This window comes from Abramis brama, assembly GCF_963993115.1.
Source record: "Abramis brama genome assembly, chromosome: 11".
Lineage (NCBI taxonomy): Eukaryota > Metazoa > Chordata > Actinopteri > Cypriniformes > Leuciscidae > Abramis > Abramis brama.
This window is the reverse complement of record NC_139973.1, coordinates 27,866,899-27,893,265: the sequence shown is the minus strand read 5'-3', so window position 1 is coordinate 27,893,265 and position 26,367 is coordinate 27,866,899. Positions and strand designations below refer to the sequence as shown.

Below are 26,367 nucleotides of genomic sequence, written 5' to 3'. Positions count from 1 at the left end.
AATATTTCACAGTCTCTTTAACCATAATGTTAAACAAAGAAATAACTTAAATAAATTAAAGATGTCGGTTTTGAAACCAACGGATGACGTCATCAAAGCACGTCCAAAATAACTGAGCGACGGAAGTGCCTTTAGCAGAGTGTGTGTATCGTTTCTAAAGCGGGAACCGGTTTTATGGGAGTAATCAAATATTTCAGCGGCAGTTAGTGAGTTTAGATGGTTAAGATATTTTGATAGCATGCTGCCAATAATTTAGATCTTGCCCAGGCCTATAATTTAATTGTATTTTCTGAAGGCTATTAAAACCCATCGCACGGTTTGTGTTTTAATGCACGTGAACATGATAATATGCTTTTTATAACCTGGCTATGATATTCATTTCAGGCACTTTAAAAATAGTAGCCGTTTGTTAACGTTACCGTTAAATTGATTTGAATCGATGTAACGTTAGGTATTGTAACGTTAGATGATCTTTGTTGTCACGTGTTAATACTATATCGCATGTTCCGTGTATAGGATCTGATTCATTGTTGTTTGATCTGCTCTTAACGGACTGAAATGAGTTTATTCGGGACGAACACGGGTTTTGGGTCTGCGGGAACAGGTGTATTTGGCACCACCACCACAGACAGTCATAATCCAATGAAGGTAAATACAGAAATATAATATCCGTAACGTTACATATCTTATATTTAAATTGTTATATGTGCATGTTAATTAAATTGAGGTGTCGTTAATAGGATGTTGAAGTAACATCGCCACCCGATGACAGCATAAGCTGCTTGGCATTCAGTCCTCCTACGATGCCTGGCAACTTTCTCGTCGGAGGCTCGTGGGCCAATGACGTAAGCCGTTGACATAGTCATTTCTCCTATCCTAAATATACATTTTCACTTGTGTTTCTTTGTGTCAGTATTTTTATATTTGTTACACATTGACTGTAATTTCCACTTACTAATATGCTATTGCATCTTTGTAGTTGTTGAATAACCCTTCTTTCAGCTTGCAACTGATACATTTGCTTATGTATTGTTAACTAAGGTGCGGTGCTGGGAGGTTCAAGATAATGGTCAAACTGTTCCTAAAGCCCAGCAGATGCACACAGGCCCAGTTCTGGATGTGTGCTGGAGTGATGTAAGATCATGCGCGCACATAATTATTAGTGGGTTATTTTAACATCTTAAAGACTTCCAACATTCCAACCATCCAACATTATTCACCATAAAGTCTATTTTAAAGCAAATAAATGGGGATCTTACTCACTGGACACATTTTTGCAAATGCACAAATCGTTCTTGTGCACAATCTCAGAAAACAAGACATGCACTGATTTGCACAAAAACAAACTTCTCATGCTGGTTGCTCAGATTAGGCATTTCATTTACACAATAAAAGCCACAATACTGACTCAGATTATACATTACATTTGCACAACTTAAAGGCTGATCCTAGGCTGTTATGCTTGTTTGCTTTATTTCTGGTTTTGGGTCAGAGCTGGCATAGAATTTTACACAGAATTAGTTTTTTCACTTAGCTCTAAACTGTTCTACTGAAATGCACAAGAACTGTTGTAATCCATTTAGGATTTCATAAATTGAATGGAGGTTCTTAATTATTCTAAATAAGAAATGAATAGATTGTTGGACCTTTTTTTTTTTTTGGCTTGCATACAATTTGGTACTCCTGTCAGAAGTCAGAATCTTGAACCAACAGAGTCCTATTTTCCATATTCTTTTTATTACTAACTGACATGATACATCCTCTCACCCAATTCTGCTTCTGTGCTTTGTATTAACAGGATGGCAGTAAAGTATTTACAGCATCCTGTGACAAAACTGCCAAAATGTGGGATCTGAACAGCAATCAGACCATTCAGATAGCGCAAGTAAGAAGTTAATTTGTTCATTTTATATTCTTATGCTTCTGCATAATGGGCTAATTAAAGTAAATTATTAGCAAAGCCCATACCATACCTTTTAGTATATGTATTTCAGTTGTGTTGGTTTACAGTATGATTAACAGGTTCTACAACTTTTTCCCTTGACCAGCATGAAGGCCCAATCAAGACAATTCACTGGATAAAAGCACCAAACTACAGCTGTATTATGACTGGCAGCTGGGACAAAACACTGAAGGTGCTGGAACCCATCTTTGATGTATTTAGGGCTGCACAGTTGAAATATAGTCTAAATCCTCATATGGCCTAGTGCAACTTATTACACCACAAAAAGCATGCCAGATTCACTTCTTCACATTCGCATATTTTTATAATTTATGAACCAAGATGTATTTAAACTACAATCATTTGGTGGAACATTGTCCAGTGAGTTCTTTTTGGTCAGTTCTGTTTGTCTTGGTTTGAAGATCATACAAAAATATTTATCAAATTGGGCTTGCAAGTGTGCTTGGATCTCTTTTAGTCCAATGTATCTTAAGTTGTAGTTGTTAGTTAATTGTATCACAGTTCAGTGTAAAATCAGATCAAAAGCACACACATCCAAAGCAATATGTTGCTCAAATTGGGTGCTCGACAAGAAAATTAATAAAAAAGAAAAAAAGTCGGCACACCATGGCTCCAAAAATGTTAAAATTGAATAATAGACTCACACAAGGGTGGTAACGTTTCGAGCATGTAGGCTCTTCGTCAGACAATTAAGAGTTAAACACACCACGCCTTTATAATACTCACAGGTGACCCCCCCCCAAAATACAAATAAAAAAATACAAATAATAATAATTATATAATAATAATAATAATACCAATGTCACCCAGAAAAACAAATAAAGGCAAAGGAAAAAATACAAAAGTAGTGCATATTAAATGTGAGAATCAAAGTAAACATACAAAATTACTATCCATTTAAATGATGATACCTACATAAACCAAAATAACAACATCAAGAACAAATCTTAAAGAAATGGACGAATATCAAATTCTTCATTTAATCCCCTATGCCATAGTATCTAATGTGTAAATCCAGAAGGTTTCGCGTTTTAGAAGTAAATTATTGATGTCCAATTGATGTGACAATTTCGTACAAAACGGCTAATGTAATTTATATGCTGCGCTGCCCTTGGTGGCCTTTGCTATGTGGGCAAAACGAGTAGATCTTTAAAAACCCGCATTTCAGAACAGAAATCGAGATTTCAAAAGTCCGGTCGCTCAGCATTTTGCTACTTTTAGACATTCTGTTTCTACCTTACAATACCTAGGTATAGAATTGGTGAAGTGTCCACGGCGCAGAGGGGACATCAATAATTTACTTCTAAAACTTCTAATAATCATTAATAATTACTTCTAATAATTTACTTTATTGTGAGTATAAAGGCGTGGTGTGTTTAACTCTTAATTGTCTGACGAAGAGCCTACGCGCTCGAAACGTTACCACCTGTGTGTGAGTCTATTGTTAAATTTTCACATTTTTGGAGCCATGGTGTGTCGACTTTTTTTCCTTTTTTTATCACAGTGCAGTGTGCAGTATCTGACAAAATCACAGTCTCAGTGTCATTAGCAAACTGTTTCTCTACCTCTCTTTATTTTTTTGACAGTTTTGGGATACACGTTCCCCAAACCCCATGATGTCCCTGCAGATGCCAGAGAGGTGTTACTGTGCAGATGTGGTAAAGGAGTGCGATTTGAATGATTTGTTATAGTATCAGTTTAGAAGGTTATCTGTTTCTTTCACTCTTCCAATGTAATTGATAGCTTGAGTTCATTTTGTGTGTGTGTACTTGACTAGCAAAGTGAACCTCTTTCTATTTTAACATCTGAGTACATGGTACATAAACTATATTTTTTCTGAAATTATTTCTTGAAATAATAGAAATAATATAATAATAGAAAAAAATAGCTTGAGTTCATTTTGTGTGTGTGTACTTGACTAGCAAAGTGAACCTCTTTCTATTTTAACATCTGAGTACATGGTACATAAACTATATTTTTTCTGAAATTATTTCTTGAAATCATTTTATGCATATCTCTGTTGTTTTATAGGTATATCCAATGGCTGTTGTTGCTACAGCAGAACGTGGTCTTATTGTTTACCAGTTGGAAAATCAGCCTTCAGAGTTTCGACGTATAGATTCGCCTCTGAAGCATCAGGTCCGTATTAATTAATTTCTAAACACTCAATTTTTGAAGTAATTGATTCGAAAAATTCACGACCAAAAAAAACATCCGAGCAAAATACAGGAGGAGTTAGTAAATAAAAATTACTTTGGTCTGTAAGCTCAAAAAACATATCAAAGTTCAACAAGGAGAGGAGCTCGGACACATAATAGAACTTTATTTAGAAACCAAATGCAAAGATGAAACATTTTTAATTTGAAAACGCACAATACAGATGAGGATGTGAATTAAAAAACGCTTTGTCTTTGCATTTGAACTCTAAAATATAGCTGCGAGCAGCGATTGCGGGCCCAAGCCGGTGGCACCGCCACCCTGGTGCCTTTAGTTACACTAAAGCCACCGGGGTGGCGGTGTCACCGGCTTGGGCCCTCCATCGCTGCTCGCAGCTATATATATATATATATATATATATATATATATATATATATATATATATATATATATATATATATATATATAATTAAAAAATATATATATATATGTTTCTTTCACTCTACTGCTATATATATATATATATATAACAAAAAATAAATAAATAAATAAAAATATAGATATATATATATATATAGATACAATAGGCCAACCTGACTTTGAACACAAGAGGGCAGTATAGCACTATGAATGACATAATTTATTTATTTTTTGGACTAAAAAAACATTCTGGATGTTTTTAAACTTAAACAATTATAAAATTGAAAAAAAAGAATAAAATGGGTTTAGTTCTGATATTTGTATAATTTTATATAGAAATAAATGGTGTATAATTACATTTGGAGGCGATTGGATGAATTCTCTAGGATGAGTACATCAAATTCCACAGCATGCGTTTTTCAAACAACCCATAATAGCCGACTTCCTGTTGGGCGGAGCTAATAACTTAGAGTGCGGAAGGTGAGATCTATATGTGTACCGAGTTTCATATTAATTAATGCAAGCGTGTTTGATATATGGACCAAGTTTTCAGACCGTGTCCAAGGGGGCGCTGTTGAGCCCCCCTGCCACACCCGGGTACCAGCTTAAGTCCGGCCTCTGACCTGTGTGCAAAGTTTCAAGAGTTTTTGAGCATGTTAAGGGCCCCAAAAGTGGCAAAAAGGCAAAAAAAAAAATAATGAAAAAAATAAATAATAAATCCTTACGAAAACAATCGCCCTTTCAGGGCTTGGGCCCTAATAATCCTTACGAAAACAATAGGGCCTTCGCCCTTTCAGGGCTTGGGCCCTAATAATAATAATAATCCTACCGAAAACAATCGCCCTTTCAGGGCTTGGGCCCTAATAATCCTTATGAAAACAATATGGCCTTCGCCCTTTCAGGGCTTGGGCCCTAATAAAGTATTTTTTGGTAAGAAATCTTCTACCATTATCCGTGCGAGCTGCTCTCCTTGTTGAAATTTATTACTGTAGCATAGAAATAATCATAAAAATCTTTTGTATTTCGTGACAATGTAATGTGAACAATAAATAAATACTGCAATATATCTAAAAAGACTACATTGATTAGGTCATATGCCATAAATCTTTTTTTTCCCCGGCAAACGCGATTTGCTTATGGCAATTCAATTAAAATATACTCTAAGAACTCACTGTGTGTGTGTGAAATGTAACAAATGCACAAAACATGAAATCCTGAAATCTGTATTTTCTGTAAAGTCAGTGTCATTTTAATGCTTTCTATCACCATTTAAGAAGTAAACAATGTCCGAGTAAAAAATAAATAAAAAATAATTATTTCTCGATTTTATTCGATTCTCATTTTTATGAACCAATGTAGTAGAGCCCGACCGATAAAGGATTTTTAAGGCCGATACCGATACAAATATTTGGTGATTTAAAAATCCGATATTCCGATATATATATAAAAAAAAATAATAATCAAATATCCAGAAAACGCGCAACAAAACATGAACAGATTTCCCTAACATTAGTTATTTGTCGTTATTTAAGAGTGCTCAGCCTTACTAAAATAATATGATAATGCAGTTTAAAAATAAACTTTGTTATATAAACTTTTGTTTTATTGTCACAACAGAACAGAATATATTAAAGTTCTGATAAATATAATGTATAAAAATACAAACTTAAGATATGAAACTTAAAGTCCTTTGAACAAAAAAAAGTCAACTATTATTATTAATATTGACAGTAATTCAATTATGTAATAATGTGTGTGTGTGTGTGTGAAGAACTGATAAGATTGTAAATGTGTACCTTGAAATGCAATGTAATGTAAGTCGCTTTTGATAAAAGTGTCTGCCAAATGTCAATGTTATAAGCTACCTTATAATTACAATGTCAACTTGCTTATCCCTTTACCTGCACTCTTTTAATTCTATCCATCTATTCCATCAAGCTACAACAAACCATTTTCAATCATCATTTGCTGCCTGCCTTCTAAAATCTACTACTTAGTACTTAGATGCACTATATACATTGTGACTCGTTAATGCTGCGGCTAAACGAAGTCAGCAACGCACACTTGGATTTCACACACGTGTAAAAGAAAAGCTAACTTTTATGCACAGGCTATGTTTGATACTTTTTCTCTATGTCTAAATGTTCACTCCTCGCGTGCCTAACTTACATTTTACAATGCAGGAACTGGAACTCAGATATGCTAGTTATAAATACAGTAATCATTACTTTATTTAGGCAGAATAAGTTCGTTGTGATTTCCAAGCTCATTGATGTTAGCGATCTTCCTTGTATAGTGCCCTCTGGTGGACAAACTATGCAGCGCCAACACTCATAACATGGTTGAAGGGTGTTTCGTCCGCTTTTATTTAATTTAAGTATTCATTTATCGGCCATTATAAATGCAGATACCGATAGTATCAGATTAGTACCTAATATCAGCCGATAATATCGGCCCGCCGATATATCGGTCGGGCTCTACAATGTAGTTAATTGGTAAATGTAGTTAAACGCAATGTAAACCTACTGGTTTTGCACTAGGCAGCATTGAGGGCCGAGTTGCCATTCACTACATAAACCCACCTAACCCGTAATTCTTTGGTCTGCCCGATCAGTTTAAGGTGAGAATGCTGATCCTTGGAAATTAACAATTACAGTGCTTGAACCTCTAATGAGTGAATCATTACTCCCCTTTTGGTTCTCTCATATCTTGTAACCACCTGTTACTTGCCAAGTTTGAAAATATGGAGGAATTAAAGGATTAGTTCACTTTCAAAAAATTTTTTGCAGATAATTTACTCACCCCGATGTCATCCAAGATATCCATGTCTTTCTTTCATTAGTCAAAAAGAAATTAAAGTTTTTGCGGAAAACATTCCAGGATTTTTCTCCATATAATGGACTTCAATGGCAACCAACTATACCAATGTTCAAAGAAGGTTTAAATGTCTGTCTCAATGCAGCTTCAAAGTCTCTACACGATCCCAGTCGAGAAATAAGGGTCTTGTCTTGCGAAATGATCGGTCATTTTCTAAAAAAAAAAAAAAAAAAAAAAAAAAAGAATATATATATATATATATATATATATATATATATATATAATATATATATATACTTTTTAACCACAAATGCTCGTCGTGTACCATCTCTGAGATGTGCCACGCATTGCGTCATCACGTTGGAAAGGTCACGCGTCACGTCATCTATCTAAGTTATTTGCCTGTGTACTCCGTCCGGTTCAAAGAGGTAGGAAAGGGTGAAAAATGTCATCTCATTTTCTCCTCCAACTTCAAAATCGTCCGACATCTTTGTTTTAATTTATTATTATTATTATTATTTTTTTTTTCGTGACCTTTCTAACATGATGACGTAATACATGGCGCATCTCAGATATTGTACAAGACGGGCATTTGTGGTTAAAAAGTGTATAATTTTTTTATAATTTTTTTTTTTTAGAAAATGACAGATCGTTTCACTAGACATTTGAATCTTCTTTGAACATTGGAATAGTTGGTTGCCATTGAAGTCCATTCTGTGTAGAAAAATCCTGGAATGTTTTTCTCAAAAACCTTAATTTCTTTTCGACTGAAGAAAGAAAGACATGGATATCTTGGATGACATCGGGGGGAGTAAATTATCAGCAATTTTTTTTGAAAGTGAGCTAATCCTTTAATTAAATTTGAGGATTGTAAGATATTTTGGTGAATAACTACTTTAGTTGTTTTAGTTTTGTGTGAGGAATACTATTGTATGGCTTCAGATGACTTTGAATATAGCACATAAGCTTTATGGTCTACAGTACTTTTATGGTTGTGTTTTTTTTTTTTTTTTGTTTTTTTTTTTTGTCGTAACATTTTTCAATTTTGGGCAGTCTCTTGCTTAAGTTCACTTCACTAACATCTCTGTAGTTGCCCTGCATAACTTCTCTAAAATGTTTTTGTGTTGTTTTATTGCCCATTTCACCTTTTATATTGTTTCTTTCTTCTCTGCAGAATGCAGATACTGTTGCAAACAGTGTATTAAACTTGTGTGTTTTGTTTAACAGCACCGCTGTGTGGCTATCTTTAAGGACAAGCAGAGTAAACCTACTGGTTTTGCACTAGGCAGCATTGAGGGCCGAGTTGCCATTCACTACATAAACCCACCTAACCCGTAAGTCTGTATCTGATCTGGTTTATACATTTAACAGCTAATACAGTAACACAGAATATATTTTTATCTAATATATATCTTTTAAACCCAGAGCCAAGGACAATTTCACCTTTAAGTGCCACAGGTCAAATGGAACCAATACTGCAACACCCCAAGATATTTATGCTGTGAGTTTTCTAGTTTTTGTGTACTTTTTTAAATGCAATGCAAATTTTGCTAGAGTATTTCGTCTAGTCTAAGGCTGGCCAGTGTTGTATCAAAGACAATATTCAAAAAAAGAATACCTTTTGCCTAATTTGCCTGTTGTTCAGCTAACTGAAAATGGTCATGCTGTTTGTTTCTCTGTTGTAGGTAAATGCTATCTCCTTTCACCCTGTCCATGGCACTCTGGCAACAGTAGGCTCTGATGGGCGCTTCAGTTTCTGGGATAAAGATGCCCGCACTAAGCTGAAGACCTCTGAACAATTAGATCAGCCAATAACAGCCTGTTGCTTCAATAACAATGGGAACATATTTGCCTACGCCTCCAGCTATGACTGGTCTAAGGTACATTCTCAATTAATATTTAACATTTGTATGTTATTAACATCAGAAATAATATGAGTGTTTTGGACAGTAAAATAAAATAACTTTTTTTTTTCTAACATCAGATAATTGACTTTAGATTAGATTTTAGGTTTGTTTGTTAAAAGTATAAAAATGTTTAGTATAGTATTATTGTCAGTTAGGATATCTGATAGATTAAGCTTCACTTAAGTTCCTATGGTCAATTTCATAGCAGTGTATTTTTAATATAAAGGGCAAATATACATTTATACAATATTTATGCTTAGGAACCATCATGTTTATGTAATGTCAAAAGTACAGTGCCTCTCTTAAGTTTGCCCCAGATTCTCTGTCTCATATGGTTGGATGCTTAACGTTGAAACAGGTTTTATAATATTGAATTCAACAACAGTGTGATGGTTTATCAGCTAGAAAGCATACATTAGCATTGGAGAAAGAACATTAATGCTAAAGTGATCAGGAAAATATGGCATTCATGAAAGAGACTGCAAAGGATTTGCTTTTAATAGGTTTAAAATTGACTAGTCTAGAATGAGTAGTTAACATAAGACACATTCTTGTATTCAAAAATAGCTTGACAGTGCAACGGAATCAAACAGAATCCAAGGATCTTTAGCCACATAGAAGTTGGTCTTTTGACTTGTTGGCACACTGCCCTAATGCAGCTTTCATGGTAGGACATTAAAGGGATGGTTCAGAGTAATTTCAACCTAGCTCGAGGTCATGGTGCAAAGGACCCTAGGTTGAAATTACTCTGAACCATCCCTTTAAGTGCAAGTAAGGCACAACGCAATGGCCAAAAAGATACGAAAAAAAAATTGTAATCAAGTCGACCATTGTACTTGCTCCTCATCTTTTAAGCATTTTAAGGACTAATCATATACAGAAAAAATTGAGTGATAAAATACAGCTGGACTTGTCAATCCCAGCATTTAGCATCATTAGCCGCGTTTCCACTGTCGGGCCAGTGCGAGCCAGGGCTTTAAACGGGCCGTGCCGGGCTAATAGCCTCGGGCTAATAGCACCGGGCCTGCGTTTCCACTGTCGGGCCAGAAGCTCCACAGCGCTTCACTAAAACACGCCCGTAACACGCCTCTCTGGAACAACGTCACACCAACAAATATAAGTTTTATCAGAAAACTAATCAGAAATCACTGGAAACAGCGTTGAAAACAAACATGATAAAAGCGGCCGTTTGCTGGCATTTTTGTTGTTTACTTGAATATTTAAAACCCAAGCATCGATGTTTTACTACAGGTTTACAATAAAAAGTGATACACTGATCATAATGAATTAATTTATGTCAAAATTGCACATTAGTCACTCAGAAATAAATTACCGTTAGGTCTATTTCACAAAAGAAAGAGGAGGTAGAGGACAGACTTACTTCTTCAGTCACGTCTGTTTCTGTTTATCTGGTAGTTACAGGACATATTTACATCACATTTAGAAAGAATGATAATTTCTACAAATATATGCCACCAAAAATACGACCTGAGGAGCTTTAGCACTCTCTCGACTCCCATACAGATATTTTCAGTCAGAGGAAGCTCCCGAAAAAAAAGTTGCTTTATTTTATGATAGTCCGGTATAAAGAGACGAGACGTAGGCTACTGACAGATAAAATAAAAACATGACTGTGATAGCCTTTATGATTGGTCTGATTTCTTCAAGCGTTCACTGTTTTTTTACTATGCTTATCTTCAAGCGTTTACTATGGTAATGGTTAGCGCGCATAGTCTTTTGCATCACAAACAGAAGGCATTCAAACATGAACGCGAGTTAAATTATTTTAAAACTCTTTAATGCTGACAGAATCATCCGGCGCTGCCGTCTCCCGACTCAGGTGAACTCCGCCTCTGTTCGTAACCACTCCTCTAGCCCGAGCTGGCCCGCTTTGGCCCAAGGTATTCGACGGGCCAGAAATCCTGGCGGTTGGCCCCGCCCCCGAGTAAGCCCCGATCAAGCCCCGGAAGTGACAGTGGAAACTGCGACTGGCCCTGGCACGCACTAGCACGGCCCGGCCCTGGCCCGACAGTGGAAACGCGGCTATTGCCTTAGATGTTCACATCAATTACGATAACTATATTAGCAGCCACACCAATGCACAAGAATGTTTAGTTTATTAGTGTGTGCTACAGGCATGTCATCTGGGGGTATTCCGGATAGCAGGTTATGCGACATTCCCGTTTAAGTTTGTGGATAACCTTAACTTTTGTTCCAGAGTTAGTTTACTTATAACATCTTCTTTATTTTACTCCATAATTTATTTATTATATTCTCATCTCACACTTCAATGTGCATTCAAAATGTTTTTGAATAAAAACGGGACATTGTCTATATAATGTATTTCTATAATAAAATAGATGTGATACATTTCACAACAAATGTGGAAGTAAAATGGCTAAACATAAAAAATAATTTTTTTACAGCCATATCTTTGCAAGCACAGACTGTATTGATTTAGTTCAATCAATCTTACTTTAGCATTAAACAAACAATATAATTCGTTCACAGTAATAAAAAAAACTGTTTTAAAGGTCCCGTTCTTCGTGATCCCATGTTTCAAACTTTAGTTAGTGTGTAATGTTGCTGTTAGAGCATAAATAATATCTGTAAAATTATAAAGCTCAAAGTTCAATGCCAAGCGAGATATTTTATTTAACAGAAGTCGCCTACATCGAACGGCCCGTTTGGACTACATCCCTCTACTTCCTTCTTTAATGACGTCACTAGAACCGTTTTTTGACTAACCTCCGCCCACAGGAATGCTCCCTCAACTCTACCGAAATTCGTTTATGTACTTGCGCACTTCTTATAACTTACTGTGTTTATTCAGCTCTCACGGTGATTTTCTGAAGTAAAACTGACGCTTCATCTTTTGTGTGATGTACAATAAACTTTATTAAACTCATCAGTATATGTTTGATCATCATTCAGACAGCAGACTTGTAGGCTATTAATAAATAATGGATACATACAAGCAGATGACATATGTTATAATAACCGTAATTAAACTATACTATACCTGTTTCATCTCTATACAGCACTCTGACTCTGTAGGCATTATTGTCCGACTCGAAATGAACACCGTTACTGAGAGTTTCTGATATTATCATCATTCCGTGAGATGAAATTGTCCTGAGAGACTGAGCGTGCGCTCATGAAGCTCCGCCCCCTGGGTCGTCCAGCAGCAGCTTATTTGCATTTAAAGGGCACACACTAAAACAGCGCGTTTTTCTGTGCCCCAAAAAATGACAATTTAAACATGTTGTAAAAAATGATCTGTTGGGTATTTTGAGCTGAAACTTCACATACACACTCTGGGGACATCAGAGACTTATTTTACATGTTGTGAAAAGGGGCATAATACGGGACCTTTAAGAAAATTTTTTGCACAACCGCCCAGTAGGTGGGAATATGCAATAAGAATGCAAATTGCCATTAAATGGATAGTTCACCAAAAAATGTTAATTGTCATTTACTCACCCTCAAGTTGTTTCAAACCTGTATGAATTTCTTTCTTCTACTGAACACAAAAGTAGATATTTTTAAGAATGTTGGTAACCAAACAGTTGATGGGCCCCATTGGCTTTTTTTTTATTTCCATACAATGGAAGTCAATGTGGCCTGTTTGGTTACTCATATTCTTCAAAATATGGGTAGTTTCGTTTTCCTGGTGTGAACTGTGAACGGGCCTTTAGAATGTTGATTTTATGATTTGGTGTTGTCTTTGTTACTTAGATACAGTTACGATAAAGGATGAAAGTAAGTTCTATGTCTTTCTATTGAACTCGAGTGAAAATCAGTGTGACCTCTGCTCATTTTTTCCCCCTCTGTTTTGTTTAACAGGGACACGAGTATTACAATCCCCAGAAAAAGAATTACATCTTCTTGAGGAATGCGGCTGAGGAACTGAAGCCTCGGAACAAGAAATGGTGAGAGCGGGATGTCCAATACTGTGGAGACTTTCTTTCACCGTGCAAGGGCCGGTGTGCTTTCTGACTTGCGCAGACTTTGTGCAGTTGTGATGCTTTCTGAGTTCTATGGTTCTTGAAACTTCTGGGGCCTGATGTTTAAACATTGTGTGTGTGCACAGAATGGGCTTTGAAAATTGTGTACGGAATATCCCATGCACATTGGGATAAAAAAAAACAAAAAAACTTGACACTTGGGCACTGTTCACATAGCCTACACTCTGAACTGTGTATTGACTCTTTTACTGGTATGTATGCTAATAAGTGACTCCAGTAGCCAAGTAATGAGTTAAAGAGAATGATTCAGTACATCCACTTTTAATTTAATGCTTCGATTATTGTGCATGGAGTTAAGCACTTAAATCTGATTTGATCGTCTCTAGGACTTAAATCTTATGTAAATAATTGAAAAGTCATAAGATACAAAATGGAAAGATTTGTAATGGTTGCTTTACTTTTGAATGATTTTTCTCCTGGTCTTCTGTAGAGAAGTGTGTTATTAATGACTTTGGCTTCATGGCTTAATTTTTCTGGAAAAAGTTTTCAGTCGCAAAAATGTCATTACAGCAATCTGTGTTGCACTTTTAACGTGATCAACGTTAGATGGCTTTGCAAGACAGACAGTATAATGACATGCTGCCGCACATGTTTTGGAGTCAATCAGGCCATTAATCTTAAGAAATGTCTGCTGTTGGCTGTCTGGATTGGTCTGATGACACTGTACAGCCACACACAGTTGTGCTGTTTTGTGGTAGCATGTCCAGATCTGTTCAGTGCATTGATCTGAAAAATACCATGAAATACGAAAAAGTCAGCAGTGTTTATGCACAAGTAGGATGCAAAGGAAACTGTATTAGTTTTAGCATTTCTATAAATGCATTCTACTTTGCATGTTTTAATTTTTTTAAAAGTTCTCCACTTTTTATGTTAAAAAACATTTGTTTCCAGTAAAAATATTGAAATATATTTTTACTGTAATACCATACCAAGGCGGTGATTTAAGAAAATTACATTAACAGTCTCTGCGTTCCTTTTCTTGTGCTGTTAAATTGACTAGTATCAGGTGTTTGGATGATTGTGTGTGGATATTATATGCAGAGGATATATATGAATTTTGGTCTCTGATCTACTTATTAGATAAATCTCTTAATACAAGAGAATGATCTGTAAAACTTGGAGCCATTGGAATTGGCCTGTCAGAGAATAAAGATGTAATAATTCAGCATTATGCCTCTCTTGACCATGTGAAAACTTTACTTTTGTTCATGGGGAACAGAAAACCAAAACTAAATTTGATTTGAAAAGCAGAATGCTGTATTGACTGACGCCTGCCCCTCCTTGTCTTTAGATTCGTCAAGCTTCACATCACATCTTGGAAGACCTGCATTAGTGTGTAAATATGGGAGAGAGACCTCAATTTGGCTAACACCTGGACCAAAGGCATGGCAATGCGTAATTTTTATGGACCAATCGGAAGGGCGCCAACTGCTCATAAGCAATGGTGATGTGAGCAGTGGCTTTTGATACGATTAAGGAAGCCATGCTTTAGCATTTCTGGTGTAATTGATGTACCTTTTTTTTTTTTTTCTTCATGAAGTTCTTCATTACTTGCAGCTCTTATTTCTTAATAAGAAGGAAATGCATTTTCACCATTTGCTTTTCTTTCTCTTCTTGGTGTATAATCACATTATGTAACCAATAATAAATCTATCTCAAGCTTTCTCTGCATTTTGACATTGCACTTGTCTTATTGTCTTGCAGGTGGGAAAATGATGCAGACTTTCATAAATATAATTTTGTAGTTTTGCATTAACTTACTTTTGAAGCAGTAATGTTAATTATAAACAATTCAACTATTAAAACTTGTTAGTCAAGTGGTGCAACCAACATACTGGGGGGAAAACATCTTAGAATTCCCTGACACCCTCATGACTGTCAAGATCTGTCAAGATCTGTTAAAGTGCCGCTGCATCAAAGAATCGATTCTTTGTTTTAGGAGGCAATAACTTTTTGTTGTGCACTTTGATCTTTAAATCTTTGCAGACCTTTTACATTCACAAACAGTTATATTACACATTACGTGAAAGGCAATATTTGAAAACGCATAATATGGGCACTTTAAGGCCCGTTCACACCAAGTGTAAAGATAACTATAACGGCAACTATATCCACACCAACAAACAATATCATTGTTTATTATAAGTGAGCACTGCAGTTTTGTTGTCTTTTATCTTTGATTAGCTGGAAAAAAATTGTTCTGAAAGTTACGTCGCTTCACTGTTCACTGCCATTCACAATCCTCTTCCGTGGCCTCATGGGATAGTAAAGTGTCCATCGTACTCAAACTTCAGAATCTCGCCGGAAGTAGTTGGTCACCAGGGACGAGTACTCTTTTATGAGTACTGTGAATTCTGACGTACTACTTCTGACTTTTTGTCTAGTACTGTGAATACTATGAGTATTATGAATGCGAACATATTACTTTTGTCACAAGCTGCATCCTAAATGACGCACTATGCACTTATACACTATGTTCTTATGCACTATATACTCAACTCTATAGTGTATGAATTTTAAAAGGTTATTTTGTCATTGAGTATCGGAGTCTGAGAGCCCCCGCTACGTAATTAAAGCTGCGACCGTTGAGTGCATGAGGTGTCCAATATTCCACACTTTTTTTTTTTAACTAAGTGCATCATCTGGTATTTAACGTGTTTTTAAAGTGAATTTAAGGCCTCGGCTGGGCAAGCTGGGTCGGTGCGTACATGTGGGGTCACTTCCCTGGGGTGTCCATATGGGTGGTTTGTGAGGAACCCACCTTGTTTCAGCACTGTTATATCCACATTGTTGCTGTGCAGAAAGTGCCCATCTTGATTTAAGAGGCTTTGTTCTTTCTTGCCGAGGAGGAAGATGATCATGCAGAAATACTTTTTGTCACACATCCTATAAAATACAGGGAAATGACGATGGACTTCATGGATACATATTTTCAATATGTTGAAATTGCTCGTTTCTGCTAAATGTGCAAGTGTAGTACTCCTGTAAGTAACAAGACAATGAAGAGAAGAACGCATTTGTGATGGCTGGTTACCTCACTGACCTGGGTGCCGTCGCTTCTGAACTCACTGTGTCTCAAGCGCACGCACCACTAAATCAGCCTTGTCTCTCCACTTCACTCTGCAGCCTCACTGCTGTACGTCTGGGTAAGAGATGAATGTGACTGGGTGGTTCTCGCTGATGAAGGAGTCAGACCACCCAACAATCATCCCAGCGATGCCTCCAAATTTGTAGTACTCCTGTAAGTAACAAGACAATGAAGAGAAGAACGCATTTGTGATGGCTTCTCGTCTCTGCATTTACTACGAATCAATCAATAAAAGTATATGCATATTACAACCTTTCAGCACATTACATGGTCAACACATGTATGACTTTTGTATTCTATGCCTGAATAAAACATTTCAACTTTAAACATTTTGCACATTCAGGATTTACAATTGCCAAAGTGACACCCTAATGTATCATTTTTATATATATAACACTTTAACTAGCATTTACCCTTTATCTAAATAATAACATGAGAATGATGATGTAAAATACATTAAGAATTCACTCCCTATTCTCAGTTTAGAACACATACAAGTTCGTTGTCTGATATATTACATTGAATGACAAGACGTGAAATTCACTCAACTACATTCACTCAAATGTAACGCATAACAGTTTACAGACATCACCGTCGATTAACGACCACGTATGTAAATTAGAAATAATTTATAACGCTAAACAATATTATACATTATAGATTCAAATAGTATTTATACTTTAACCAGTTATGTGGCGGACTCTGGCGCTAATCGCGGAGCACTTATGCTAACCATGTGCTCAACATGACAAACTCATGACTCATGATATTCATATAACAAAACAACTGCGTTAAACATGCGCACAACTCATTCATATTATATTAACAGTGTTTATGCTTAAATCGGAAGTGTGTTTTGCATTATACTTTGCAATTACCTGTAAGTAACAAGACAATGAAGAGAAGAACGCATTTGTGATGGCTTCTCGTCTCTGCATTTACTACGAATGAAGCATCACTAGCGCGCGGGTTACTATGCGATGCGTGCGATGACGTCATCACGCTGGTATGCCAAGCGAAAATAATTATATGAGTAAATGCGCATAACACACACTCCTTTTTAAACATAAAGCACAAATAAGCATTTAAACCATATGTAAAAGTATTGGAAAATTAACATCACACTATATTACAAAGAAATGTACAAACACAAACGGCCTGTACTCACTATTACACTCTCCCCTACAGGATAAAATGTCGTCCCGACATCTACCAATGCCCTTCTCAATGAATCTTAATCAATATTGCTTTCTGTTAAACCAATTTCTTTTTTTTTCTTTTTTTTTTACACACTCATGCCACAGTGATAATGCACATCTATTTTTTTCACATTCTTCAATAGAATCATAACAATTGCAGTGGCACCAAGACTGAAAGTCCTCTCTCTCTTTTTTTTTTTTTTCATATAAGTCAATTGGCGAATGTCATATATTGACAAGAGTCTCAAAGTTCAGCAATAGTCCATTTGGAGCTTAGAACAGCTTAACGTGGCTGTGTTCAGAGCCCTAAGACAGTCCATGTTCCCTAAATTGCACAGCAGTATCTGCTTTGCTGTTCACTATTGATTGTCCATTGTTCATATATGTTTTCCAGGCTCTTCAGTGTGCATATTAGAAAGGGCAGTTCATAGCTTATCAAATGTTCCAGTATGTATGACCACATATCAACAGTCCATATCAACAGTCCATATTATTTGCACCTCAAAGGCACTTGGTAGTATAACCAAAACAGTAGATTAACTTAAAGATATGGTAGTTCACAGTTAGTAGCAAAAAGGTGGGGCTTGGTGATAATAAAAGGGTATTGTTGTCCAAGTGTTTGGGACTCTGAAATCCTGATAATAGTCACCACTCATGCTCTGCACATTGCGACATACTGGTGTCCCAAAGGTGTCGTAAGTGAACTTTTTTGGAGGTCGTCGCATTCTCGTTGTTAACTTGTTTTGTTCCCCTGAGTGCATGTTTCTCTGTCCTTGTGTTGCTGGTGCTCCTCTCTCTATTTCCTCAGACTCAGCAGTTGATCCGATCTCCTGAGCTTCCTATCTGTCTCTTGTGTCGTTGACTTGTCTCTCTTCTCCAGGCTCAGTTTCCAATTCAGCTTGGGTTGACTGTGGATGTTGTTCATGAGCTAGGCCTAGTTCATAGGTACCTACTGGTGTTTCAGGTAAGTCTGACTCCCTTGATAACACATCTCTATTTGTCTCATGTTGTCCATCTGTCCTTTTGTCTCTTTGTTGGCATTCCACTCTGAAGCTGTATTCATCTTCCTCACTTTCACTGTTAGCCTCTGGCACATACTCTCTGTTCCTTCCAAGCTGACCCGTTTTCCTCCTCTTTTGGTTAGGTGTGGAGTCCTTTTTCTCTGCAATGGCTGATGGGAAGTAATCGCATGGTAGAAGTAGATTTCTCTGTAAGACTCTTGACCTTCCTTTCCCCTGCTCAGGTTTCACCTCGTAAATAGGGACATCCTCCATGGCTTGACGGTTTACAACATGAACTTCGTCCTCCCAGTAGTTCCTTAGCTTTCCAGGACCCCCTCGCGGAGTGAGATTTTTCACAAGGACTCGGCTTCCAGGGTACAGGTCAGCACATCTTACTTTGTGGTCGTAGTTTCGCTTGTTCCTTTCATCAGACTTTTTTGCATGGTCCCGTGCAATCTCGTAAGCCTCTTGCATCCCCTTTGTCCAGCGTTCTACATACTCTCGCTGATTAGTGGTGCCGTGGTCCTGGTCAAGTCCGAACAACGCATCAACGGGGAGTCTTGGGGAGCGACCAAACAACAGGTAAAATGGCGAGAAGCCAGTAACCTCACATTTAGTGCAGTTGTATGCGAAGACTAGTTTGTTAAGTGCCTCCTTCCAATTGGATTTCTCTTTCTCTGTCAGAGTCTTGAGCATCTGTAGTATTGTTCGGTTGAACCTTTCCACCTGGCCATTTCCTTGGGGATGGTAAGGGGTTGTTCTTGATGCTGTAATACCACTGTATTTCCTTAGTTGGTCAAACAACTGGTTCTCAAATTCTCCACCTTGGTCGTGGTGAATCCTCGAAGGGAATCCGAACTTCAGGGCAAAGTCATTGAACAGTCGGTCAGCCACCGTTTTGCCTGATTTTGATGTGGTAGCATAGGCTTGAACAAATCGTGTAAAGTGATCGATGACGACGAGAATGTACTCATATCCTCCTTTGCACTTATCTAGATGGAGAAAATCAATCGAGACCAGCTCAAACGAGTAAGTTGTCTTGATGCTTTTTAACGGTGCTCGTATCTCCCGGCATGGTTTTTTCTGCTTAATGCACGGACACGCCCTTAGGACATAATGCTCAATATCCTTCTGCATCTGTGGCCAGAAAAAACGGTCTCTAATAAGGCTTGTTGTCCTATCCAGCCCTTGGTGGCCCATCTCATCGTGTTGTTCCCTCAGGACAATGTGCTTGAACTTGGCCGGTAACACGAGCTGAGTCCGCTGTGACGTTTTACGGTACAGTATGCCATGTTCATCTAACTGTAACTTGTCCCATTCTCGGATTAAACCTCTGAACTTTGGGTTGACTGCCCGCCACTGCTTTGAGCCTGGCCGGGACCCAGACTGTAAGTGCTCGACGATAACGTTGATGTCCTTATCGTCACTCTGTGCCTGTCGAATCTCCTCTTTTGATAATGACGTTGGTGATGCTTCATCTGTCTCTCTCCATGCAATTACATCCTCACATCTGACAGCCATGTTGGGACCCAGCTCATCCTGAATTTCGACTGCTTGTATCATTGCTCCAATGCAATCTGATGGAAGCTCCTCTGTGTACTCTTTCATCACAGTCTCTACGTCCAACGGCATCCTAGACAACGTGTCTGCATCCACATTCTCTCTTCCTGGCCGGTAGCGGATTGTGAAGTGGAAGTCCGCTAACTCACCGACCCATCGACACCCAGTTGCATTGAGTTTTGCAGGCGAGAGTACATAGGTCAAGGGATTATTATCGCTGTACACAGTGAAAGTTGGGGCGTAATACAAATAGTCCCTGAATTTTTCAGTCACAGCCCACTTTAGGGCGAGGAATTCCAGCTTCCCACTGTGGAGGTGGTAGTTCTTCTCAGCCGCTGTCAATGTTCTGGACCCATAAGCAATCACCCTCAACTTTCCACCTTGCCGTTGATATAGAACAGCCCCCAGGCCTTGATTTGATGCATCTGTATGCAGGATGAATGGTTCAGAGAAATCTGGAAACCCTAACACGGGTGGTCGGACCAAACACTCAATCAATTTCTCCAAGACTTCTTGGTGGTCCGCTGTCCATTCAATCCGCTGGTTTGATGGCATCGCAGAACCCTTCTTGTTCCTCTCTGTCCTTTTCTTGGCCCTTGCTGGACTTTCCCCACCATTGGCTTTGCCCTTCAAAAGGTTATACAGCAGACTGGCAATTCTTGAAAAATCCTTTATGTACCGACGATAGTAGCTGAGCAGGCCCAAGATCTTACGTAGCTCGCCTACAGTGCCTGGTCGCTTCTCCTTCAAAGCTGTTACAGCAGCCGTATCAGCTGGGTCCAGGCGACTACCCTCTGCAGACACAATCCTGCCCAGGTATCTCACTTCGTTCTTGAACATGTCGCATTTTCGTGGCTTTAGTTTAATCCCATGGGTACATAGTTGCCTCAATACTCTCCTCACTGCCTCCACTTGGTCATCAAATGACTTTGTGAAGACCAAGATGTCGTCCAGATATGGCACGCAGATCTCGTCTCTCATTCCCTCCAAACATTTCTCCATGAACCGCTGGAACGCCGCCGGAGCATTCATAAGGCCAAAGGGTATTCGAATCCATTCATATAAGCCCCAGGGGGTTGTGAATGCTGTTAGTGGCCTGCTCTCTTGGGTCATGAAGCCTTGATGATACGCCTTCCCTTGGTCGAGCAGAGAGAACCAAGAATTGCCCCCCAGGCCATCTAAGACGTCCTGCACTCGAGGAATCGGCTGTCGGTCAGGTACTGTCTTCCGATTCAGGTCCCTGTAATCAATACACAGTCTGAGGCTGCCATCCTTTTTCCGGACACACACAATTGGCAAAGAATAAGAGGAGTTGGACTTTTCTACCCACCCTTGAGCTATTAAGTCCTGTAGGTAGTCTTTCATCTCCTGGTACAAGGGCTTTGGAACTGAATTGTATGTCCGAGCTACAGGTGTATTGTCGTTCAAGGAAAGACTCATTTGAAGTCCCTTTGCACAACCAATGTCGTCGTCGGATTTTGAGAAAGCTTGGCACTCCTCCCTTAACATCTGCTTCACTTGTTGTTGTTGCCGTGCAGTTAGATGGCTCAAGTCGACCGGTGGGTCCCACAGGCTGTCTTCCTCTGTTCCCCTTGGCGTTTCCTCGACCATAACCTGAGTCACAGATCCTGTTCCCCTTGGAGAGATCATAGTCGCAGGTAAGACTGATTTAACTGGTTGCACAATGCCCAGCTCCACTCTACCTCCTAGGATAATATCGTGGTCGGTCTCGTTCTGCACGCTCAGAGTGACTGAAGGGCGGGTACCTTTTTTCACCTCCAGCAGAGTGTCAAACAGTTCTAGGCCCTCAGGGTGTTGAGGGTTGACGCATGGCTCAAACAGCAACACACTGTCTTGCCTCACATGTGGCATTTTAACTTTGCACTGTATTTGTATGATTGTGTGCTTTGGTATGTTCACAGATCCCTGGGCAGTACTCACTGTATACTCGCCGAGATCATCAGCTGTCACCAGATTGATGAAGGTGTGGACTTTGTCTCTTTTCAGGTTGGGAAATGTGCTTACAACGGTTTGGTACAGCTGTCTGTTAGTCACTTTGTCCGAATTGTCTGTATCTTTTTGATTCATCACTTGCTCGATTACATTAAATCCAATGATAGGTTTAGGGAGTTGCTGACCCTTTAGAACAAGCATAGGAATGACTAATTCTTTCACTCTTTCAGCAGGGGAGGCCAACTTGAAAGTCACCTCAACCCATCCTCCGTACGGCATGTCAGTACCATTGGCTGCCACAAGGTGAAGACGTTCAGGTGTTTCTGTGGCTTCGGAAATATCTCTCAGTCTGACTTCTGGTATGTAGCTGTCTTTCCACTGCTCATCAATAATACACACCTGGGAGCCTGTGTCCCATAAAGCCTCTGTCTCATGTCCTTGCAAATAGCAGGCCACCAGGCATTGCCTGCCAACTAGGGAAGTTATTGGAGAATGCTGATTAACTCGGCATTCGGCTGTTATTATGCTGTCTATTTCGTGAGGCACATGGTATTGCAGGTTGGGTTTGAACTGTCGTGTTGTGTGTCGTCGGGACGTGCTCGTCTCTTGGGTCACTCCCTGTCCCTTTGGAGCAACCCTTCCCTGTTTAACTGAACCTCCCTCTGGTTTCTCGTACCCCGTACTCTGCAACCAGCTGCATAATGTTCGCTGCTGCTGCAATAATAGCAATGGGTGCACTGCTCCGTGGTTCCCCTCTGTTGGCAGTGAAAACATTGTCTAGCTTGCTGACGTCTGGGCTGTTGATACTGGCGTTGGGGTTGCGACAACCGTTCATTTGGGTACTGTCGTGTGACCGGGTATAGTGACTGACTGGCTTGGGGAGGTATTTGAAAGTGATGGCGCTGGGGCTGCTGTCGTTGAGCAAAATGAGTCAGGGCATGAAGCGGCTGTGGTGCTGTGTACTGTTGCTGTGATACAGCACCAAATTGCGGATGTTGCGACTGAAGTTGATAATGTTGTTGCTCATGTTTGACTGAATCCGGCCTCTGGGCTTGATGGCCTGGCACTGGGCTCCACTCTGGCGGCAGCTGGCTGATCTGTGGCATGTTCTACGGATGACAGCGTGTCACTGCTAACTCTTCATGGTTAACTGCAAAGCATTGGTGTGATGTAACTTGTGGCAGCTGAATTTGCTCTTTGATCTGCATAATGTCATCGCTAAGTCTTTTTAACTGAGACATCAAGTCGAGCTTTGACTGTTTAGGCAGACATTTTTGTTCAGGGACGGGTTTATCAAGCTGGGTGGCATGAACAATAGCTTGGCGTTCTGTTTTCCGCTTGTTCTGCCTCTCTGACTCATGAGAGCATGCAACATTTAATTTTTCTAGCAATACTTCATCGGAGATCGCAGCGTCAGAAAGATACGGCTGTAAGTCGCTCTGAACACGGTCGTTTTGCAAGCCCGTTAAAACTGAATGCAGAAACATGTTCTGCACTAAAACAGGGTCATACTTCAGCCCAGATTCATCTTCTTGGGAGGCAAACAGAATTTATTGTCTCAGGTCAAGAGCCCATATTAGGAAGTTTTGGGGGGTCTCTTTGCTACGCTGGCCCTCGGTGGTCAATTGTTTGTATAATTCAGTTGCATTTTTTTCTTGATAATGAGAACGGAAAATGCGTCTCAGAGTAGGAAGAGTTAAACCAGCTTTCCCTTCAAGATAGCTACGCAGCTGAAGCCCAGGTGTAATTGATCTGATTACTGCATCTATGATTTCCTGTTCAGGATATCCCTTGACCAGCCCACTCTCGATTTGACGAGCGAGACTAGAGAATGATAATCGGTCCTTTTGGCCCGGTTCACCGATCAAGCCTGAGATTTTAAACTCTTTATGCCAAATGACTGGCGCGCTGTGTCTCTGGGGCAGTTGTGAATGGTCTGTCCGCCTCCTATCTGATGTTGCCTGCGCCCCCGATGTGGTGTGTGCAACAGCAGTATTAATATGCATAGCCTGAAATGACTCAGTTACAGTACTAGTTTCTCTCACTGGTCTCTGGGCCGTGTTCATGTCTCTTTCAACGTGTCCTGGCTCCACCCATTTTCCTGGGTTGTCAGCAGTGGCCACTGTGAGGTCACTTAGCTTCTCATGAATACACAATAACTCTGCCATGCCACTATCCTCTAGTTCTTCCAGCTCACTCCTCAATAAATGACTGCTGATATACTTTATGAGTGAGAGGCGGGTCACATCTTTCACTGACGGGATGTGTAAAAAGGAGCAGAGTTCTATTAATTTCTCTCTTGACAGTGTGCATAATTTTTCTCCTATCTCCTCCTGAAGACTTTCAAGCGCATCCATTCTTCTCTCTTTTTTTTTTGTATTTAGCAGTGTTGAAAGTGGTGGTTACCTCACTGACCTGGGTGTCGTCGCTTCTGAACTCACTGTGTCTCAAGCGCACGCACCACTAAATCAGCCTTGTCTCTCCACTTCACTCTTACCCCTTTTCCACCAACAAGAACCGGGTGCTGGTTCAGAGCCAGAGCCAAAGCTGGTTCAGAGTTGGTTCGACTGACGAGCTTACTAAGAACCGGTTTGCCTTTCCACCGGCTAGAGAGCCACAACAGAGCCAGATCTTACGTCACTGTATACGTCTCATGTTGCCCAGCAACCGCTAGTGCGGTAGCGCCAAACACAAACACGCCAGGCTTGTTCGAGATGCATCGGCTTCTCGCAGATCGATCGCCGCATGACATCAAAGCACTGCGATAGCGATCTAAAAGCACAAGGAGTCGTATGCTCTCCAAACACTCCCGCAGCTCCGATCGGTCCTCGCCGCTCCGATGCATCTCGAACAAGCCATCAACAATAACGGACGTTGCAATACTATGGATGCTCATGGGTTTGCAAAAATACATCGGAATCCAACGCGTTCGTGCAGCTCGCCGTAACTTACATAGACGGATATTATAATCGAGCTGCTATTAGCTCGACTAGCTGCTATTTAAAAATGGCGGTCACAAGTTTCTATTCGTCTTGTTGGTCACGGTAACCCCGCCCCCAGCCCCTGACGCAAGCGGTTCTTTCTTGGCTCCGTTCTAGACCCTGCAATGATTTGGTGCTACTTAAGAACCAGTTTTACTGGTTCGGAGCTGGTGCTTTGGCGGTGGAAAAACAAAGAACCGATTTGAAACTAGGCTCTGGCTCCGAACCAGCACCAGCTCTGCCTTGGTGGAAAAGGGGTATCTGCAGCCTCACTGCTGTACGTCTGGGTAAGAGATGAATGTGACTGGGTGGTTCTCGCTGATGAAGGAGTCAAGACCACCCAACAATCATCCCAGCGATGCCTCCAAATTTGTAGTACTCCTGTAAGTAACAAGACAATGAAGAGAAGAACGCATTTGTGATGGCTTCTTGTCTCTGCATTTACTACGAATCAATCAATAAAAGTATATGCATATTACAACCTTTCAGCACATTACATGGTCAACACATGTATGACTTTTGCATTCTATGCCTGAATAAAACATTTCAACTTTAAACATTTTGCACATTCAGGATTTACAATTGCCAAAGTGATACCCTAATGTATAATTTTTTATATATATAACACTTTAACTAGCATTTACCCTTTATCTAAATAATAACATGAGAATGATGATGTAAAATACATTAAGAATTCACTCCCTATTCTCAGTTTAGAACACATACAAGTTCGTTGTCTGATATATTACATTGAATGACAAGACGTGAAATTCACTCAACTACATTCACTCAAATGTAACGCATAACAGTTTACAGACATCACCGTCGATTAACGACCACGTATGTAAATTAGAAATAATTTATAACGCTAAACAATATTATACATTATAGATTAAAATAGTATTTATACTTTAACCAGTTATGTGGCGGACTCTGGCGCTAATCGCGGAGCACTTATGCTAACCATGTGCTCAACATGACAAACTCATGACGGGGGTTTTCATATAACAAAACAACTGCGTTAAACATGCGCACAACTCATTCATATTATATTAACAGTGTTTATGCTTAAATCGGAAGTGTGTTTTGCATTATACTTTGCAATTACCTGTAAGTGACAAGACAATGAAGAGAAGAACACATTTGTGATGGCTTCTCGTCTCTGCATTTACTACGAATGAAGCGTCACTAGCGCGCGGGTTACTATGCGATGCGTGCGATGACGTCATCACGCTGGTATGCCAAGCGAAAATAATTATATGAGTAAGTGCGCATAACACACACTCCTTTTTA

General features: G+C 39.3%; 1 protein-coding gene and 1 long non-coding RNA gene across 10 annotated transcripts; one reads left to right on the top strand and one right to left on the bottom strand.

Annotated features, from left to right (window-relative positions):
- Nucleotides 1-98: 98 nt before the first annotated feature.
- rae1 (ribonucleic acid export 1) lies at nucleotides 99-14,963 on the top strand (the record flags this gene model as incomplete). 9 transcript variants are annotated; one of them, XM_084129397.1, is made up of 13 exons in its annotated part: nucleotides 102-141; nucleotides 517-648; nucleotides 741-845; nucleotides 1,042-1,134; nucleotides 1,799-1,885; nucleotides 2,049-2,135; nucleotides 3,550-3,621; nucleotides 3,995-4,102; nucleotides 8,585-8,691; nucleotides 8,783-8,858; nucleotides 9,043-9,237; nucleotides 13,111-13,196; nucleotides 14,584-14,963. In XM_084129397.1, coding segments are annotated over exons 2-13 (1,107 nt in total). In that variant the 5' UTR covers nucleotides 102-141; nucleotides 517-558. The 9 variants fall into 9 exon arrangements, with proteins under 9 accessions (XP_083985518.1, XP_083985523.1, XP_083985520.1 ...); XM_084129394.1 differs by having other exon boundaries at nucleotides 107-206; XM_084129396.1 differs by having other exon boundaries at nucleotides 115-316.
- Nucleotides 14,909-26,253, bottom strand: LOC311092576. The gene is made up of 4 exons (XR_014608270.1): nucleotides 26,183-26,253; nucleotides 24,500-25,455; nucleotides 16,327-16,531; nucleotides 14,909-16,178 (listed from the first exon to the last, which is right to left on the bottom strand). It is a non-coding gene; the product is annotated as an uncharacterized lncRNA (long non-coding RNA).
- Nucleotides 26,254-26,367: the final 114 nt, after the last annotated feature.